The sequence below is a fragment of the Candoia aspera genome, chromosome 3, assembly GCF_035149785.1.
Source record: "Candoia aspera isolate rCanAsp1 chromosome 3, rCanAsp1.hap2, whole genome shotgun sequence".
NCBI classification, from domain to species: Eukaryota; Metazoa; Chordata; class Lepidosauria; order Squamata; family Boidae; genus Candoia; species Candoia aspera.
The window spans coordinates 46,238,485-46,255,080 of record NC_086155.1 but is presented as its reverse complement, the minus strand read 5'-3'; the positions used below and the strand labels follow the sequence as shown (position 1 = coordinate 46,255,080).

Genomic DNA, 16,596 nt, shown 5'->3' with positions numbered 1-16,596 from the left:
CTATTTTTGGAGCTATCTTTTGGAGCTATTTTTGGAGCTACCCATCCCATAGTGGTGATGAAAAATTCTGAAGATCTCAAAAGGTTACACATTAGTGTAAATTCACTTATGCCAGGTATTTCTCCACTAACTTCTCAGATGATACATCTGGGGTTTTATACCCAAGACAGAACAGCATACTTGAAAAAGGTTTTATAGAGAATACTATGTTTATTAAAAAGTGGTAACTTACAGTAAGGAAGCGGTAAAGCAAGAATTGGACTATAAAGTACTGTGGCTACTGTGGTCTCAGGAAATTTCATTTTTATGAATTAAGAGGGTGATGCAATTTGTTAAACACTGCCTGCTATCTAATTCTGAGAAATCAGTCATCAATTATTCCATGCAACCTGAAGGAGCAATATCAAAAATATACTTGGGTTTGTTGGAAACTGATATAAATAACCTATATTAGGCTGAAAAGAAGTTTGGGAGCCAAATTTAGGTAGGCAATTAGGTGATATAGTATGGCAATCCTTATGGAGATCCAAGGAATTCTTACTTGCTTCAATGCAGGAATGATAGATTAAGGTTTTACATTATGGGCATTAAACCACTGTTCTTTCATCTTTGGTGGGGGTGTGATAAAGTTTCAAAAGTTTGGAAGGAGGTCTTTAATAAAATAATAGCAATAGCCAAGCAAAGAACTGAATTCTTACCAAGATTAGGCTTGCTACATATATTTGATGGAAGGAATAAAAAGTTACAATGCAAGAAACTTACTCTTTACTTGCTTTTAGCAGCAAATTTAATCATTGTCCACCAATAGAAATATTTAGATAGCCTCTAACTTGAAAAATGCTTTGATGAGGCCTGGTCAGTAGCCCTCTGACAAAATTCACTTGCCACCAAAACAAAGAGGGAAATCATTATTTTATTAAAACTGGCAGAATTATATGTTTTATAAAAGATAAAGTGAGGACACTTTAGGATGTATGGAAAATTTAAAGGGCTTGTTATAGGATTATTTGAAATTGAAACTATTTGGGTAATGCTTTTTTAAAAAATTAATAAATAATGGTTACACAACTCTTTTGTGACATTTATTAGGTTACCTTTATTAAAAGTATTGCCCTACTATAGATGTTAAATCTTTGTGGTTAGGATCTGATATAACTACCATTATTTTCTATGCCTTAGCAGTGTGCCATACCAGAAGATAAGGATGATTTAGGCATCAAGTCTTGACTTGACAACTGAAGCTTACTAACAAGTCTCTATTTTTACTGGTAAAATGTCAGCAATTAAGTTGCTTCTGCTCTTTCCCCATGACTTTCCAAGCAACCTGCAGTATGCCTATTAAAGAAACAAATGCTCAGGGGCAAGGACTTGGGGGTGGGGTGGGGTGGGGAAAGGGGTAGAGAGGGTTGGCTCACAATTGTGAGCCAACAGAAATATCAAGCCTTGCTCACTTTAACAGTAAGAACAGACAGAGGATTCAAATATAAATGGGAATGCAGGTTGGATACTTCTGAATGTGTCTTTCCCTTGGCAAGAAATCTGTTGAAAAACAATCTAAGGTGCCATATCTCAGAATTAATCCTGATGTCATACATTATAATGGTGTCATATGAATAAAAGACAGTTAATAAAATGTCTCTTCTCAATGGAAGGAATTCTTCCCTTGTCTCTGCTGACAGTTATGAGAGACTCTGATCTCTAGTTATCTTTACTCAAATTTAATCAACCAGTATACAATAGTGAATTGCTGAATTGCCTTGGAAGTGACAGGGAGTGAGATCGATTGATCTATCTATCTATCTATCTATCTATCTATCTATCTATCTATCTATCTAATTTGTCCCCGCCCATCTCCTCCCATCAGGGGACTCTGGGCGGTTTACAACAATCAATTAAAAACAACCATAAAATACACAGTATAAAATACAATAATAAATAATATAAATAAAGGTAAAAATAAAGAATCCAGGAGATAATGTATTGGTGGCCTCACGAAATTCATTCTGAAAAATTTTGATCAGCCACTTCTATGATCCTCTTCCAGAAAGGTGGAACACCACCCATCCCACAAGGCACAGCCTCCGTGATAGCATTACACTTTAAAAGCAAGCTCCTTCCCTCATCTGGTGCAATGGATAAATATGAATATGTGCAAACATTCCTTGGCTGGCTTCACACAGGATATTTGTGCATAGTTTGCAAAATCAGCCCAGTTGCTTGGGCTCACACAGCACACTGAAACATAAACTAACCTCAAGAGCTGCAAGTTAGCCAACCATAGTTCATGTTAGTGTGTTGTGTGAGTTCAGCCACCCAGAACTTGTATGCAGCTGAGCAACAAGGACTCTCTTGGAATTTTATTTAGCATCACACCTTTCCGTTCTAGACTCTGGCCAACAGAGTAGACTTCTGATTAAACAGAATATGTTCAAGTAGTAATCTTCTCTAGAAATGTACAGCAGAAGTTCTAAAATATAATTCACAATTTTGCATGGTTGTCAAGCAAGTGAACCTGGCAAGTGGACACTGGAGAATCAGAAGACATGAACATGCTAGTAGCCAGCCTCTGAACTGAATTATCTGCTGTAGTGATGCCTCCCTAGTAACTTCTGTTTCTTCTTGCCCCCCACCCCGCTTGTTTTGTTTTGGCTTGGGGGGGAGATTTGTGTGTATGGGTTGCACACTTTCCTCTCTTTTCTGGATTGGGAAAGTTTGCTTGTCCATGACACACATCGCTAAGGACTTTGTTAAGACTGTCAAAAAATAATCAAACACATGGGTCTTGTTTCAAGTTGTTAGTTTTCCCCAGTACTAGATCCAGTTCGCAAAACTACCCTCTTCCATTTAGTAATAAAAAATCCAGGCATAGTCAGTTGTTCCTGCTCGTCTGCTTCTGTCCTTGTCCTACTGCAAAATCTTGGTTTGTGATCCACCCGCTTTTTCTGTGCGTGTGGTCAACATTGTGTGAGCAAATCTAGATGTCCATACAGAATTTGATCTGCATTTGAGAGCCCCCCTCCCCTATGAACAGGGGTTCAGGTCTGGTCGACATTCACAAGGAAAAGCTCAGAGCTGAGGCAGCCTGAGTCGAGATCTGAGGTAGTTGTTTGATTACCAGTTTGATCCTTCAATTCTTTTTCAAAGCCTTGCCCATCTTGTTTGTACCTTTTCAGACTACCTCGGAGGAGTGAGAAATTGGAAAAGACACAGAAATGAAAGATTAGCTTAGCAAGAAATTGGTGAAAGGGGGAAACCATACCGACTGATCACTTGTCGGCGTAGAAATCGGCGTAAACACTTAGCAGAAAAAAGAACTTGCACTGAATTTCTCTGAACTGATAAAGGCCATTTGTGCGCGGAAAGAAGTTTCCGCAGAGTGCCCGGATAGCTCAGTCGGTAGAGCATCAGACTTTTAATCTGAGGGTCCAGGGTTCAAGTCCCTGTTCGGGCGAAAATGATTTTTAATAGAAAACCGCACCCAACATTTCTGTAGGCAGCGTAAACCGACGGCCTTTTAAAACACAAAGTTAAGCAAAGTGCAATTCGTGTGTCTTTAAAATGCATAGGAAATGAGGACCTTTAATTTTAAAACCGTCTGCATTCCGAGCAAACTCGGCGGCGTAAAATTCGAATTGCACCAAGAAGAAACGAAGAGGAAATTTGAAAACAACGTTCGGAACCAAAAAGCAGAGAAAGGAAAAAAAACCTATCTCGCCCGAACAGGGACTTGAACCCTGGACCCTCAGATTAAAAGTCTGATGCTCTACCGACTGAGCTATCCGGGCTCCATGCTGAGTAGGTTTGCAGCGACACCACATAAAAGAAAGAACAGATTGGCATGCGGCGCATTCATTTACTTGCGAGAGCCAATCAGACATTTGCAATTCAGACGTTTTCCCAAAGCTATTATTACAGCCACAGTTTTGGAACACGGGATTAATTTTGCATTGCTGAGGTTTCACTCACATTCGGCATAGGCTATGAATGTTATATTAAATATAAATTTATAAATAAATACATTTATTTAATTTATATTAAATATAAATGGTATACAACCCCTGGGTTACTCATGCACACATTGCTGGTGAGAAACGAAGGGATTTGCGTGAGGAGGTTGCAAAAACAGCAGAAAGAATCAGCTTACGAAAAAAATTCCCTTTGGTTAGATGCCAATGTTTGCATATTCACTGCTTTCCAAAACTTGAAAAAGTTACGAGAATCTGCACGCTTAGGAAAGAGTACGGTACTGTAGCTATTTACCCTTCGGCGAAATACGGGGTTGTCTACTACAATAAGATCTCAGCCTGTAAGGTCAGTAGTGCTGACTAGCCCTACACACACACAAACATACACAACAACCCTTTGCTGTGGGTCTCAGTCTTCCATCCAGCCACCGTGACATTAAGAAAACATTTCAGCTAATTAAGAAATTTGGTTCTCCAAAGCACCCCAGCTCCAAGGGCAGTCATGGTAATCAAGCAGATCAATACAGGGACAAGGTTAGAGATTTTATTTCACACACACACAACTGCGCAGGCTGTTTATTATGGTGGAGGAAAACAAAACTTCAGAGTGCTGTGTTCAAGGCTGTACTTTTCCATTCTCAGCCCAACAGAGAAAGATATTTTTTAAAAAACTGGGAAACCTAGTGTCCTCGACTCTTCTTCTTTCTGTCGTTTTTGTGTCCTTTCGAAGGCTCTTTTCTCAACCTTGGCCACTTGAAGATGCGTGGACTTCAACTCCCAGAATTCCCTAGCCAGCCATGCTGGCTGAGGAATTCTGGGAGTTGGTCCACGCATCTTCAAGTGGCCAAGGTTGAGAAACACTGCTTCAGAGAAAGGTTTTCCGCTCCAGAGCTTGGCTTCCCAGGGGCTTTCTCTTACTCGTTGGCACCTCAAGTGCTCAGAGCGGACGGAGAAGACGGTGAACTCACAGAGCCACCCACTCCCGGAAGTTTTGAAAGGGCGTTCCCTTGGCGGAGCCTCCGCTCTCTATGATCTGGTCGGAAGGACGTGGGTCTCCATGTTGACTCGAAGGCGAGAGAGAGGTCTGCTTTCTTTTCCCTCCCAAGCTAAAATGGAGGCGACGAGATCAGCGTGAGTCTTCAGTCTCCTCAGAAAGAGTTGGGGAGCAGCTTTACCGTGAGTTCATCGTGCATCCTTTCATCCTCTTAGGCTGGCCGACGGCGGGACAGCTGCCGAGACCCGGTGAAAGAAGAGAGCGGGGTTTCTAGGGAAGCTGTTTAAAAGTGGAAGGAGTGAGGAGTTAGGCCGGTGTGCAGGAGATGGATCTGGGGTCGGGGAGAGGGAGTTGTCCGCTTCCCAACTTAAAGACTGCTTAAAAGTCCCTTGACCTGTAGGACAGTGGGTCCATATTGTGAATAGTATCACTGGCAGACTTGGCATATACCAATTGACTGGTGAAGGCTCAAAAATATTGCAGGCTGACTTCTGCTCTTCAAGCCCCTTGAAGGGGCTTTAACTGTACCTACTTCAGTGGCTTGGTCAATTTTTCTGTATGCCAGGTAGTGCATACAGTAAGACTATTTAATGTTTCAGACTGGATTCTAGAAAGGTGCATCGGTGCAGATGGGAATGCAGAGATAGAGCAAATATCCCATCTTCCTTTCTGGATAATGACTGCAAAGAAAAATTCAACATAAGCATAGATCTTTTGCTTCTTTTCCCAAAAACAATTGTTTTATTTTTTACCTTACTATTCTTTAAATGAGAATATTATTGACCAACAAGAAAGTGCTATAGCAGTGCTGTAATACCTGAGATTCATTTCTCCAGCACAGATGAATGTGTAGCATAAGTCTTTAAAAAAATGAACTAAAACCTCTCATGGTACTAATATATTGAGTATATTTTATTCCATTGAATTGGAAGACAACACAAGTTGCTATGTATGAACAAAAATGTAGTTTATGTCCATTAATTCAGTTAGCATAAAGAAATTTCAAAAAGAGGAGGGATTATTTTAAAATCTTATAGTATGGAACTGGAAGGAGACAAATTTAATTCATTGGAGTTAACATCCTTTATTCTCAGCAGGTGGCAGTACTTAGCTGACCTTAGATCAGAAATTAAGCAAGTTTGTGACTGATTAGTACTTTAGTGGAGATGTGAGACTAGGCTGAAGATACCATAACTAAAGATAAGCAGGCATGTAAGCAGAGAAGACAAAAAGTCAGGAGTCTTGTCTAAAATATCCCTTTGGGGAGGTAGATAAGAAGGAAACAAAGTAGTTGAGGGAAGGAAAAATGCCACCTGAACCAGATAAAGGAAGTTGGGCCTGAGAACATGGAAGCCCTCCCCATCCCATCAACAGCTATGAGACTTGTAAATTAACAAGGCAAGAGTAGCTGCCAGTCTTGTGAATCAACAAAGCAAGCACTTTTGGGGATAAAAGGGGTCCTGAAGCCCACCCACTTCTTGAGTCTTCTTTGGATCCAGTCTTGGTGGCTTCTGTACCTCTAGCTAGTGTCTGGCAGCCTAGTGCTATGGGTAAGTGTGGATGAATGTGTGTGAGAGAAAGAGTAAATGTACATTGTAACCAATAAAGTTTTGCTGTTCACTGGGTCTCTGCATATTCCAAAGAACCAGTTGTGCTTCAGTGTTCGGTTGAAAGCGATTTGTGTGTGTCCCTAATTATTTCCGGGCTATTGACCAGGGCTGTGTGTCTTGTCTGCTCTAGCTGCACCTATCTGGAAAACCCAAGTAGAAAGCAAGGAGGGCTTACAAGATCCGTGTGCCTCGACAGGCTGTGAGTGAGTGAGTGACCATGAGCCGAACCTGAGAGTGCGTGTAACAGGCTGGATCTCACAGTCTCCTGGTTTCTAGCCTGGTATCTTAACCTATTCCAGAGGAGTGCTTTCACTAGGTACTCACATTGTACTAAGATGCAATATGCTTTATTTGCTTGTTATTTAGTGTAATATCTGAATTCCACTGTTTTGGTTTGTAAATAAGGTTTATTGTTTAGTGTAATATGCAAGTTCATAAATTATGGTTTATTCAACAAACTAGATTAAGCAAATCATGGCCTGGTGTGATCTGTGAGCCAAGTCACTGTGTGAATGGTTGAGAGAGATTGAAGGGTATTACTGGCAAGGCAAGAGTAAGTTTATTTTACTGTTGTCTGCCATTGCAATATAGGAAATACAGTGGCTTCCTAACTTACCACTTATAGCAAAAATCCTGGCAAGAAACTTTCAGAGAATATTGATACAGGCTGGGAATCACACAAAATGCTAACACATTTAGCATGTGGGTTCACTCATTTTGCTAGAAACAATGGCTGACAAATTACATTGGCTAGATTGGCACATCATTTCAAGTCCAAACTAAACAAAATACATTGTTTAGTGTGTATGATGTGTAAACTACCATTGTGTTCTGTTATTTGTAACCATATCAGCAATTGATCTAGTACCCTTAGTGGACTTGTGTAGAGCTCTAGCAAAAAATAAAGAAAATTTATGTTTGGAACAGGTTAAATTGGGAAAGAAGCTATGAAAAGCTTCTGATGATTCAAAAGTGGCAGCTGATGTTGACAAAAATTAAGTAGAATTGGTTTTGATGGGAGATTAGGAAATTTCAGGGCTGTAAGTTAAACTAGGAAGTTGAGAAAATATCCCAGGAGAAGATAGTGGCAAATTATTTTTGCATTGTTGCCAAGAAAATGGCATTAACATTTCCATGTGGACACTATAAGCCAAGTTTAACTCAAGGGAGTCTTTACATTTGTAAACCAACAGGTATTAACAGGTGTTATTTTACATTTTTCATTGTTTATTGCTCTTAATACCAATTTTTAATGCAAAATTCTTAAGTGAATCTTAAAAATCTTACAATACTTGAAGTTAATGCAATGTTGTATTACTGTTAAAGGTTTGATAGACATTGTTACAACCATTTTTGCATTTTATTATAGAGATTATGGCTGAGTGGCAAGACATTTTGCGGTTTGATTTAGAGTGATAGGTGAACTCAGCCATTATAGGTTGTATACCATAGTGGATGGCTTAGTTGTGTGAACTCAACTAGTATGGTTTATTCAACATCTTTTGGTATAAAGTATGTGTCTTAAGAAATTGCAACATTCAGAGGCCTTTCTGTGGATAAGCTTAAATGAGTAGTGTGCCCATTTTATTGAATGCCTTTCCCAACAGAAAACAATAAGTAAATTAAATTAATTCCATGGATTATGTGTTTTTTAAAAAGTGTCTCACTATGGTTATTTTAATACACATTTTCATTTCTGTTTTTGTTGCTTCTTAGAGTTATGGCTTTGCTTTTATGGTATGAAGGAAATGTGCCATAGTCTGTTACTAGCCATCTGTCCTTTTATGCATTGTTGCTATCTAGTTTAAGGTTAACAATTGATTGTATATTTTCAATCAACAATTCATTGTGTATTTTCAACCATGGTATTAATATATGTACAAACGTTCTCCAAGTTGAGTGCATGATATACCGCTTAATGCTGGTTCTGCTCCTGCTTGGATGGCTGTTTCCAGAAGGAGGTGTTAGGGTTCATACTCCGTAGTAGTTATGCTTTAGGATTATGGAGACTTCTGTCCTTATGCTGGGAGAACTCATATGATTTGGTCCATGATGTACCAATATACAGTATGTACACCAATATACAGTTGTCATACTGGTATGCAGATTTGTTTTTCATTATCATAAGATATGGATCACACTGATAGTACTTAATCAGCACTGGACAATACAGTACGGGTTGATTAATAGAAGGTAAGAAACCCAATGTAGATGTAATGGGGAATTATCCATGATTGTTCATTCAGCCTTTTCTAAATGATTGGTCATACTCTGTCTGGAGAACTTTTTTTTCCTCTTACAGGGTGCTTACTGATTCAGCAATGTTATTAGAGAATCAAATGAGTTTTTTATGTTTGAACATGCCTTTATCAACTTTGACAAGGTTGGGAAACTATGGCTGGTCCAAAATACAATGATTAAATTAGTAATTTTGACTGGGCAGATGGAGCATATTAATATTTTATCAGCTGCACTAGATTGCAGCCCATTTCTAGACATGGTTTAAAATAAATTTTAACTGTTAAAGCACTAAAGTGCTAGGGATCACATTACTAGACATAGTGTCTTTTCTGGTATGTATCTATTCAAACCTAAGATCGTCCAAGGGAATATAATGATTCTTATACTGAATGAAACGATAGTATAGCTGCAAAGGAAACAGTGTTCTTTGTAACAAGCTCCCCAAAATGGCATTGCTGCTATGATCTTTTTGTTCTTAGGGGAATACCCTAGTGCTCACTTAAGCATTTTAAAACTTGAGTTCTGAACTCATGTAGCCTGGGCTTCCCTGTTTTAATTTTTTTTTTTAATTTTGAGGTTGCTTTGAATTTTATTCTTTTGATTTTATGATCTTAAATGTTCTTTGTGGTCAGTTATCCAGAAGACATAATGTTATAGAGTGAGTTGTAAATGTAATACATAAAGTTTTGTCACCATTTAAAATGTCTTTGGTGTCACTGAATTTGATACTATAGTAATCATAAAACAGAAATTGAAAGTTTAGCGATATTAACTTTTTCTTTGCTTGAGCTCAGTGAAAATTAAATGGGCCTTTTTGACTTGAAAACTATATATTTAATGTGTATTTTCTCAAGCACTTAAGTATTATGGTATCATAAAGATACAAAAATTATGGTGGCATTAAAATGTATTTGCCATCAGCTTTAAGTAATATGGGCAGATATTTGTCCCATCATTGTTTGCTGACTAAATCTTGAAGGGAGAATTTCCGTTAGTGGTTGAATGACTCGGCAATATTCACATCCTGTGAGTCACGTTAACAAGCTAGCTACTTGTCTCAACATGTCAAAAAACAGAGTTTGTTCTCTTTTGCCTTAAGCAGTTTGAAGAACAAAAACTGCATGGAAGACACTTTAAATAAGGTATCTTGAAAGCCTCACTGAGAGACTTAATAAGGTAGTATCTCAGGGTTTTCTTTCATGCTAGGAATTTTTTTATATTCCTTACCAAAATTAAAAGATAATTTGATTGGTATAGTAGACATGTTAAATGCAGTTCAGGTGTTATCCTTAGGTGATGTATATCAAATAGGCCTTAGAGGCTTCTGAGAATGTTTAATCTTAAGTGAGTTAGGATAGCATGGATAGAGGTTCAAGTCCAGCCGCAGCTATGGTAGTTCACTGGATGACTTTGGGCCAGAGACATTCTCTCAACCCATCTACCTCCCAAAGTGTGGGAAAATATTGGGGGAGGAAATTCTATGTATGCCAGCTTGCGCTGCTGGAGGAGAAGTGGGGTATAAATCTATTAAATATGTCTGATTTTTATTTTAGGCTTCTAATATTGACAGCTACTATACTGCCAAAATGACATCTTCTACCTCTGCACAATTTCCACCATCTGAGAGTACCTGCAGAACATCACTTGAACCAGTTAAACAGGTAATACAATTTGATTTTTCAGTTTAATATTGTAATCTGATAGAAGTTTCATCTGTGTGGAATATTACCTTTTCTAGCAGTTATCCATATATTTGTTAACTTGCAAATACCTCAGTCTTTGGTAATTCGGAGACTAAATAATTTATCTAATACAGCATTAATTTTCAGGGATTAGAATCCATTTAATGAAATGCACAAATATCCTATATTAGCATATGTGCACACAGACCTAAAAAAATAAAATTATAAAACACAGATCACAACAATTCTTGCGATCTGTGTTTTATAATTTTACATTTTACTTTTTATAATTTTACTTTACAATTCTTGTAAAATAGCAAGGTAACTATTTTCTCACTGGTAGCATAAATGCCCTGGAATTGGATAAAATTGTGTAACATTGATTCAGACTACAGATTGTTGAATTGAATGACTTGAAATGTCATTTAACTGTTTCAGTCTGATGGAAGTGGGCTCTGGAAGATGGTGCAATAATAAATATGCTAGTCTTTATTAAGAGAGGCTTTTCAGACTTTGCATGATTTAATTCCCTAAAACAATCAAATGAATTTGTGTGATTCCCCTGCCCTAAATTAAACTAATGACTCATTGAAGTTTAGGGTTGAGCAAGAAATAAATATGCTACTTTTAACAATTCAATGTTATTCTACATATCAAGTAAAACAATAATTGAACCTTTATAAAACTTTATATAAATAAAGCTTTTATAAAGTAAAACTTTATAGAATAAACTCATTTTGTTGGGAATGAATACTAAAACAATGTATTTCAAAATTATATTTTTAGTGGGAAGGGTGCGCTTGCTTACTTGTATATTATTCCTGAAAACTGGGTTTCACTTGGAGGCAGTCATTCTCATATGTACACCAGTGGTGGGGGGAGAGAGAGAAGGAAAAGGTGTTTCCTTGCCTTAGATCAGCTTTTTAGACTGCGCTTAAACTGATACAGCTTGCAAAACAGCATACTGAAAGTCGCATTTTGTGTACTCCTTGCAGCCACATTGGGATAACACTAACAGCTCTTCCTTTCCCTTCACCTCTGTCCTAACTGCTGGGTGATTTTGGGCCAGTTGCACTCTCTTATCCTAACCTATCTCACAGGGTCATTGTGGGGAAAATAGGAGGGAGCATTATGTACATTGCTTGAGCTGTACAAATAAAGGCAGCATATAAATCAAATAAATTCCTCGGCACAGCGAGCATCTGGCAGGATAGTCAGAGCTTTGCACGGAGGCCTGCTTTTTAAAAAATTTTTTTATAAGAACTTTATTCAATTTCAAGATATATTGTTAAAATACAGTATAGAAAATATAGGAAAGCTGCTTTTAAAGGGGTGGCAGCCAGATAACATTGACAGTGGAGCTTCCATTGCTATATTACTTAAGGCAGGGAGGACCACCTTTTTGACCTGAGGGCTATATTGGTACTGAGTACTGGTCGCATTCAGTATTGTGTGGGGTGTCAGTGTCTGCAAGCAAAGTGGATGGGCTTGGGAAAAAGTACATGGAGCCACATTGGGAAGGGAGATAATTTGAAGAAAAAAAGAGGAATATAAATATTACAGTAGTGTAAATGAATGAAGAAATAAAATAGTCTACATACAATAGTGGTAAACCATACTGGGCCACAGATATATTTGCTACCATTTTCTGAAAATTAAAAACAGTAAATCCTTGATTGTCCAGACCTTTATTCAGTGGATTTCTGGATGTAATGGACCAAATTTTGCTTAGACTTCATTACCAAACAGCAGATAAAGTCTGTTTCAGAAACAGGCCTGTCACTTGATATAATTTTTATCATGTGTGTCCATTTACATTATTTGCATTATGCAAATGATATAAATTGACAGATATGACCTGAGTGATGTAATTTTGGATTTGACAGACATTCAGAATTAATGGATACACTTCTCTTCTAGCCTTCTACCTTCAAAATGTCATTTCTTGAAGATTTTATCATTGGAGTTTTAGGACTGGATTAGAATATATTTTGGAAGATGTAAATGATGTTATCCTTGATGTAATTTGTTTGCCTGCCTGTCAGATTTGAGGTTCCTAACAGGAATAAAGCCTTTTGGAAATTACAGAGGTGCTTTATCGTCCTATTAGCTCACAAAGACATGATTTTGTAGTATGATATAGATGGAAACAAGTAGTGGAGCTTAGAGTTCCTCTAGTTGCAAGTGAAAATTGGTTTCAACAAAGATTTTCAATGCTATTACATATAATACTTTAGAACTGGAAAGAAAACCCAGATCTTCAGATGACCTGAGGATGTTTTTATTCAGTTCACTTCCACAGAGAACTCTGAATTCATTCATTCATTCATTCATTCATTCATTCATTCATTCATTCATTTTCCTCACAGCTTGAAAATGTACTAGCATCTTCATTTCCAGTTTGGCTTTTTCAGAGTATCTGGAGTCTTTGTCAAACTGAACTGAGTTACTCTTTTTTTACATGTATTTGCAAACTACAAAATAATAATACACTGCGTGCACAATTATTAGGCAAGTTGTATTTTTGAGGATGAATTTCATTATTGAACAACTACAGTGCTCTCGGTCAATCCAAAATTTTATGGTTTTATTTTTGTAAGCCGCCCAGAGTCACTTGTTGAGATGGGCGGCTATAGAAATCAAACAAACAAACAAACAAATATGTTAAACCTCAAACTTGAATAATAAAGTAAAAGTGAGGTTTTGGCTTTCTTAGGAGCATATCTATGTGTGCACAATTATTGGGCAACTACTAGTGTGCAGAATTATTATGCAACTAAATGAAAAACGAAAATTCCCCCATCTCATTTATTTTCATCTGTTAAAGTGAGAATAATAAACAAACAACTCAAAATTTACAAACAAACATTTCTGACATTTCAAACAAAAAATCAGTGACCAATATAGCCACCCTTCTTTGCAATAACAGTCATAAGCCTTCCAGTTTCTTGATCTGTTGACGATCAACTTTTTGTGCAGCAGCAACCACAGCCTCCCAGACACTGTTCAGAGAGGTGTACTGTTTTCCTTCACCATAAATCTCCTGTTTGAGAAGGGCCCACAAGTTCTCACTAGGGTTTAGGTCAGGTGAGGAAGGGGGCCATGTCATTATTCTTTCATCTTTGAGGCCTTTACTGGCTAGCCGCACAGTGGAGTACTTCAATGCATGTGATGGAGTATTGTCCTGCATAAACATCATGGACTTCTTGAAAGATGCAGACTTTTTCCTGTACCACGGCTTGAAGAAAGTGTCTTCTAAAAACTGGCAGTAGTTCTGGGAGTTGATTTTGAGTCCATCTTCAACCCGAAAGGTCCAACTAGCTCATCTTTAATAACATCAGCCCATACCGGTACCCCACCTCCACCTTGCTGGCGTCTGAGTCGAAGTGGAGCTCTGTGCCCGTTACTGATCCAACCACGGGCCCATCCATCTGGTCCATCAAGAGTCTCTCTCATCTCATCAGTCCATAAAACCTTTGAAAAATCTGTCTTCAGTTATTTCTTGGCCCAGTCTTGCTGTTTCAACGTAAGTGTCTTGTTCAGTGGTGGTTGAGTTTCAGCCTTCCTTACCTTGGCCATGTCTCTGAGCACTGAACACCTTGTACTTTTGGGCACTCCAGGTAGGTTGCAGTTCTGGAATATGACAGCACTGGAGGATAATGGGTTCCTGGTAGCTTCACGTTTGATTCTTCTCAAATCTTTGGCAGTTAATTTGCATCTTTTTTTCTCAACACATTTCTTGCAACCCTGTTGACTATTTGCAACAGAACGTTTGATGGTTCTGTGGTCACGCCCCAATATCTTAGCAATTTCAAGAGTGCTGCATCCCTCTGAAAGACTTCGTACAATTTTTGACTTTTCAGAGTCAGTTAAATCTCTTTTTTGGCCCATTTTGCCTGAGGAAAAGAAGCTGCCTAATAATTATGGACACCTTGATATAGGGTGTTGATCACCTTAGGCCACACCCTCCCTCATTACAAAAATACACATCACCTGATATGCTTATATCCACTAAGCATTCAGGTTTATACAGCTTGGAGGTGGAAAATATGCATAAAAATGATTTGGTCAAAATACTCACTTGCCTAATAATTGTGCACACAGTGTAGTATCATGGCATCAGCAGAATGCCAGTGCAAAAGTGGAGAATCTTGCTTTCCAAATACTGTCCATATGCCATTGAAACAAGGAGGGGGAAAGAGCCACTTAGGATAAATACCTGCCTATTAAAGTAAAGTACTCCTACATGTAATTTCTTGTGTAACATAAATGCAATCTTAATCTAAAGGTACTGTGATATTTTATCTCAGTATAAATAATGCTTACCTGATAAATGGTTGCTTCCAGCTTATTCAGGAGTTTAACAATTATCTGATTTAGAAAGATCTACTCCTTGCTAATATGTCTCAGAACTCATTTTCAGATAGTATTTCCCGTTTCATGAAGTTGCCTCTGATATACTATGTAGAACTGGCAGAGCTCTTAAAATATCATTTGGCATTGACTTTTGTGGCTTTAATTAGGATTTATAAGTATTGTAATGACGGAGGGAAATGAATGCATGATGAAAATTTGGATTTGATCATATGCATTGCATCTGTGTTTTTTGACATATAAATAAGGTTTACTTTGAGATACTCTCTATTATCTGTAACAAGATTGTGAATTCTCATTGAATTGAATCATCTTGGGTTTATTATTTGATTAATTTCATTGGGAAAAGTTAGCGTTGCATTTCTGAGGTTGTGTAAAATAGTTGTATTTATTTTCCTCTGCTAGCTTAATACAATGAAACCTATTTGGAATTGGGGTATGTAAAGCTTTACATTTGAAACCTGTGTGAATTACTCTTTTGTATTGATTTCTCCAGTGTTACACAACATGACTAAAAAAATTCCATATGGTGTATCTTAGGTACGACCAAAACTGCCACTCCTGAAAGTTCTGCATGCAGCAGGTGCTAAGGGTGAAACCTTTACATTAAAAGAGGTGAGTTCCTGTGTATACAGTTCTGCACTGGTTACCTAAGTTTGAATTAAGAAAGAAATGCTTCATAATTTGCTGTTTCTGATTCAGAGCTAATGGCATCTAGTACTGACCAAGTCTATATCCACATTCTTATGCCATGTGATGTGGCTGTAAAATTTAAATGCAGGCTATGCTTCTAGAGCAAAGCCAGTAGTCCTGACAAATGTTCAAAAAGAGAAGGAAGAAAAGAAAGTGGTATTTAATGACAGCGGTGAATACCTATTGCTTCTGTTCCCATATCCATATATAGTAGTTAAAGGTACCAGGCTAGAAACTGGGGTACCATGAGTTCTAGTTTCACCTTAGGCATGAAGCCAACTGGATGACCTTGGGCCAGTTATTCTCTCTCAGCCCTAGGAAGAAGGCAATGGCAAACCACTTCTGAAAATCTTGCAAAGAAAACTGCAGGGACTAGTCCAGGTAGTCGCCAGGAGTCAACACTGACATGAAGGCATATTAAAAAAAATGCTACACAAACCCAAACAGATGGCAAAGTTGATACATTCTAGTTAAGCACTACCAGAAAGCTTTCTTTGTTGTTATATTTAGCATGTTGGAGGAGACAAACCTTTTGATAAAATCTATATAATGTAGAATTTTGAAATGGGCATTGTGCTCCATAGCTTTCCCCTTCATTTGGTAATTGGAATTTCAGATACCACTCTTGATTCTAGCATTTTGCCAGTTTTTTTTTTCTTTTCCTGATGAATGGTATATTGATACCTATAATTCTGCAAGTTTATAAAACACAATAGCATTTAATGGTCAAATGAAATGTTATTGCTTGTCCCTAATGCCATGAGAGTAATCATGCCAATTCTTAAGCAATTATTTCATACCAGAAGCTTGAATGCTGAGGATTTGGTTTCATTCCTTCAGTGCATGGGACAGAGAGTAGAAAAATGTTGATATCCATGGGAGTGTGTTCTATTAATTAAAAGGGGATTTTGTATCATTTATTATAAGAGCACAACATGAGAATTAACATGACAAATAGTTCAGGGGCATAAGATCTTCCCTTAAGATTGTGAAGGGGATTGTAATAGATGGTTGAATTCTCAAGGGTTGCTAAGAGG

The 16,596-nt window shown here is 37.8% G+C and overlaps 1 protein-coding gene and 2 non-coding genes across 5 annotated transcripts in view; 2 read left to right on the top strand and 1 right to left on the bottom strand.

The window, feature by feature from the left end:
* The first annotated feature begins 3,378 nt into the window (after positions 1-3,378).
* Positions 3,379-3,451, top strand: TRNAK-UUU (transfer RNA lysine (anticodon UUU)). The gene has a single exon. It is a non-coding gene; the product is annotated as a tRNA-Lys (tRNA).
* A 261-nt stretch (positions 3,452-3,712) lies between these two features.
* TRNAK-UUU (transfer RNA lysine (anticodon UUU)) lies at positions 3,713-3,785 on the bottom strand. Its single transcript has one exon. It is a non-coding gene; the product is annotated as a tRNA-Lys (tRNA).
* Positions 3,786-5,014: 1,229 nt separating this feature from the next.
* Positions 5,015-16,596, top strand: part of MDM4 (MDM4 regulator of p53) — a 45,537-nt gene continuing 33,955 nt past the window's right edge. For all 3 annotated transcript variants that reach the window (XM_063297535.1, XM_063297534.1, XM_063297536.1), the window contains exons 1-3: positions 5,015-5,141; positions 10,364-10,471; positions 15,407-15,481. In XM_063297535.1, coding sequence (XP_063153605.1) covers positions 10,397-10,471; positions 15,407-15,481 — 150 coding nt within the window. In that variant the 5' untranslated portion in view covers positions 5,015-5,141; positions 10,364-10,396. The remainder of the gene's footprint in view (positions 5,142-10,363; positions 10,472-15,406; positions 15,482-16,596) is intronic.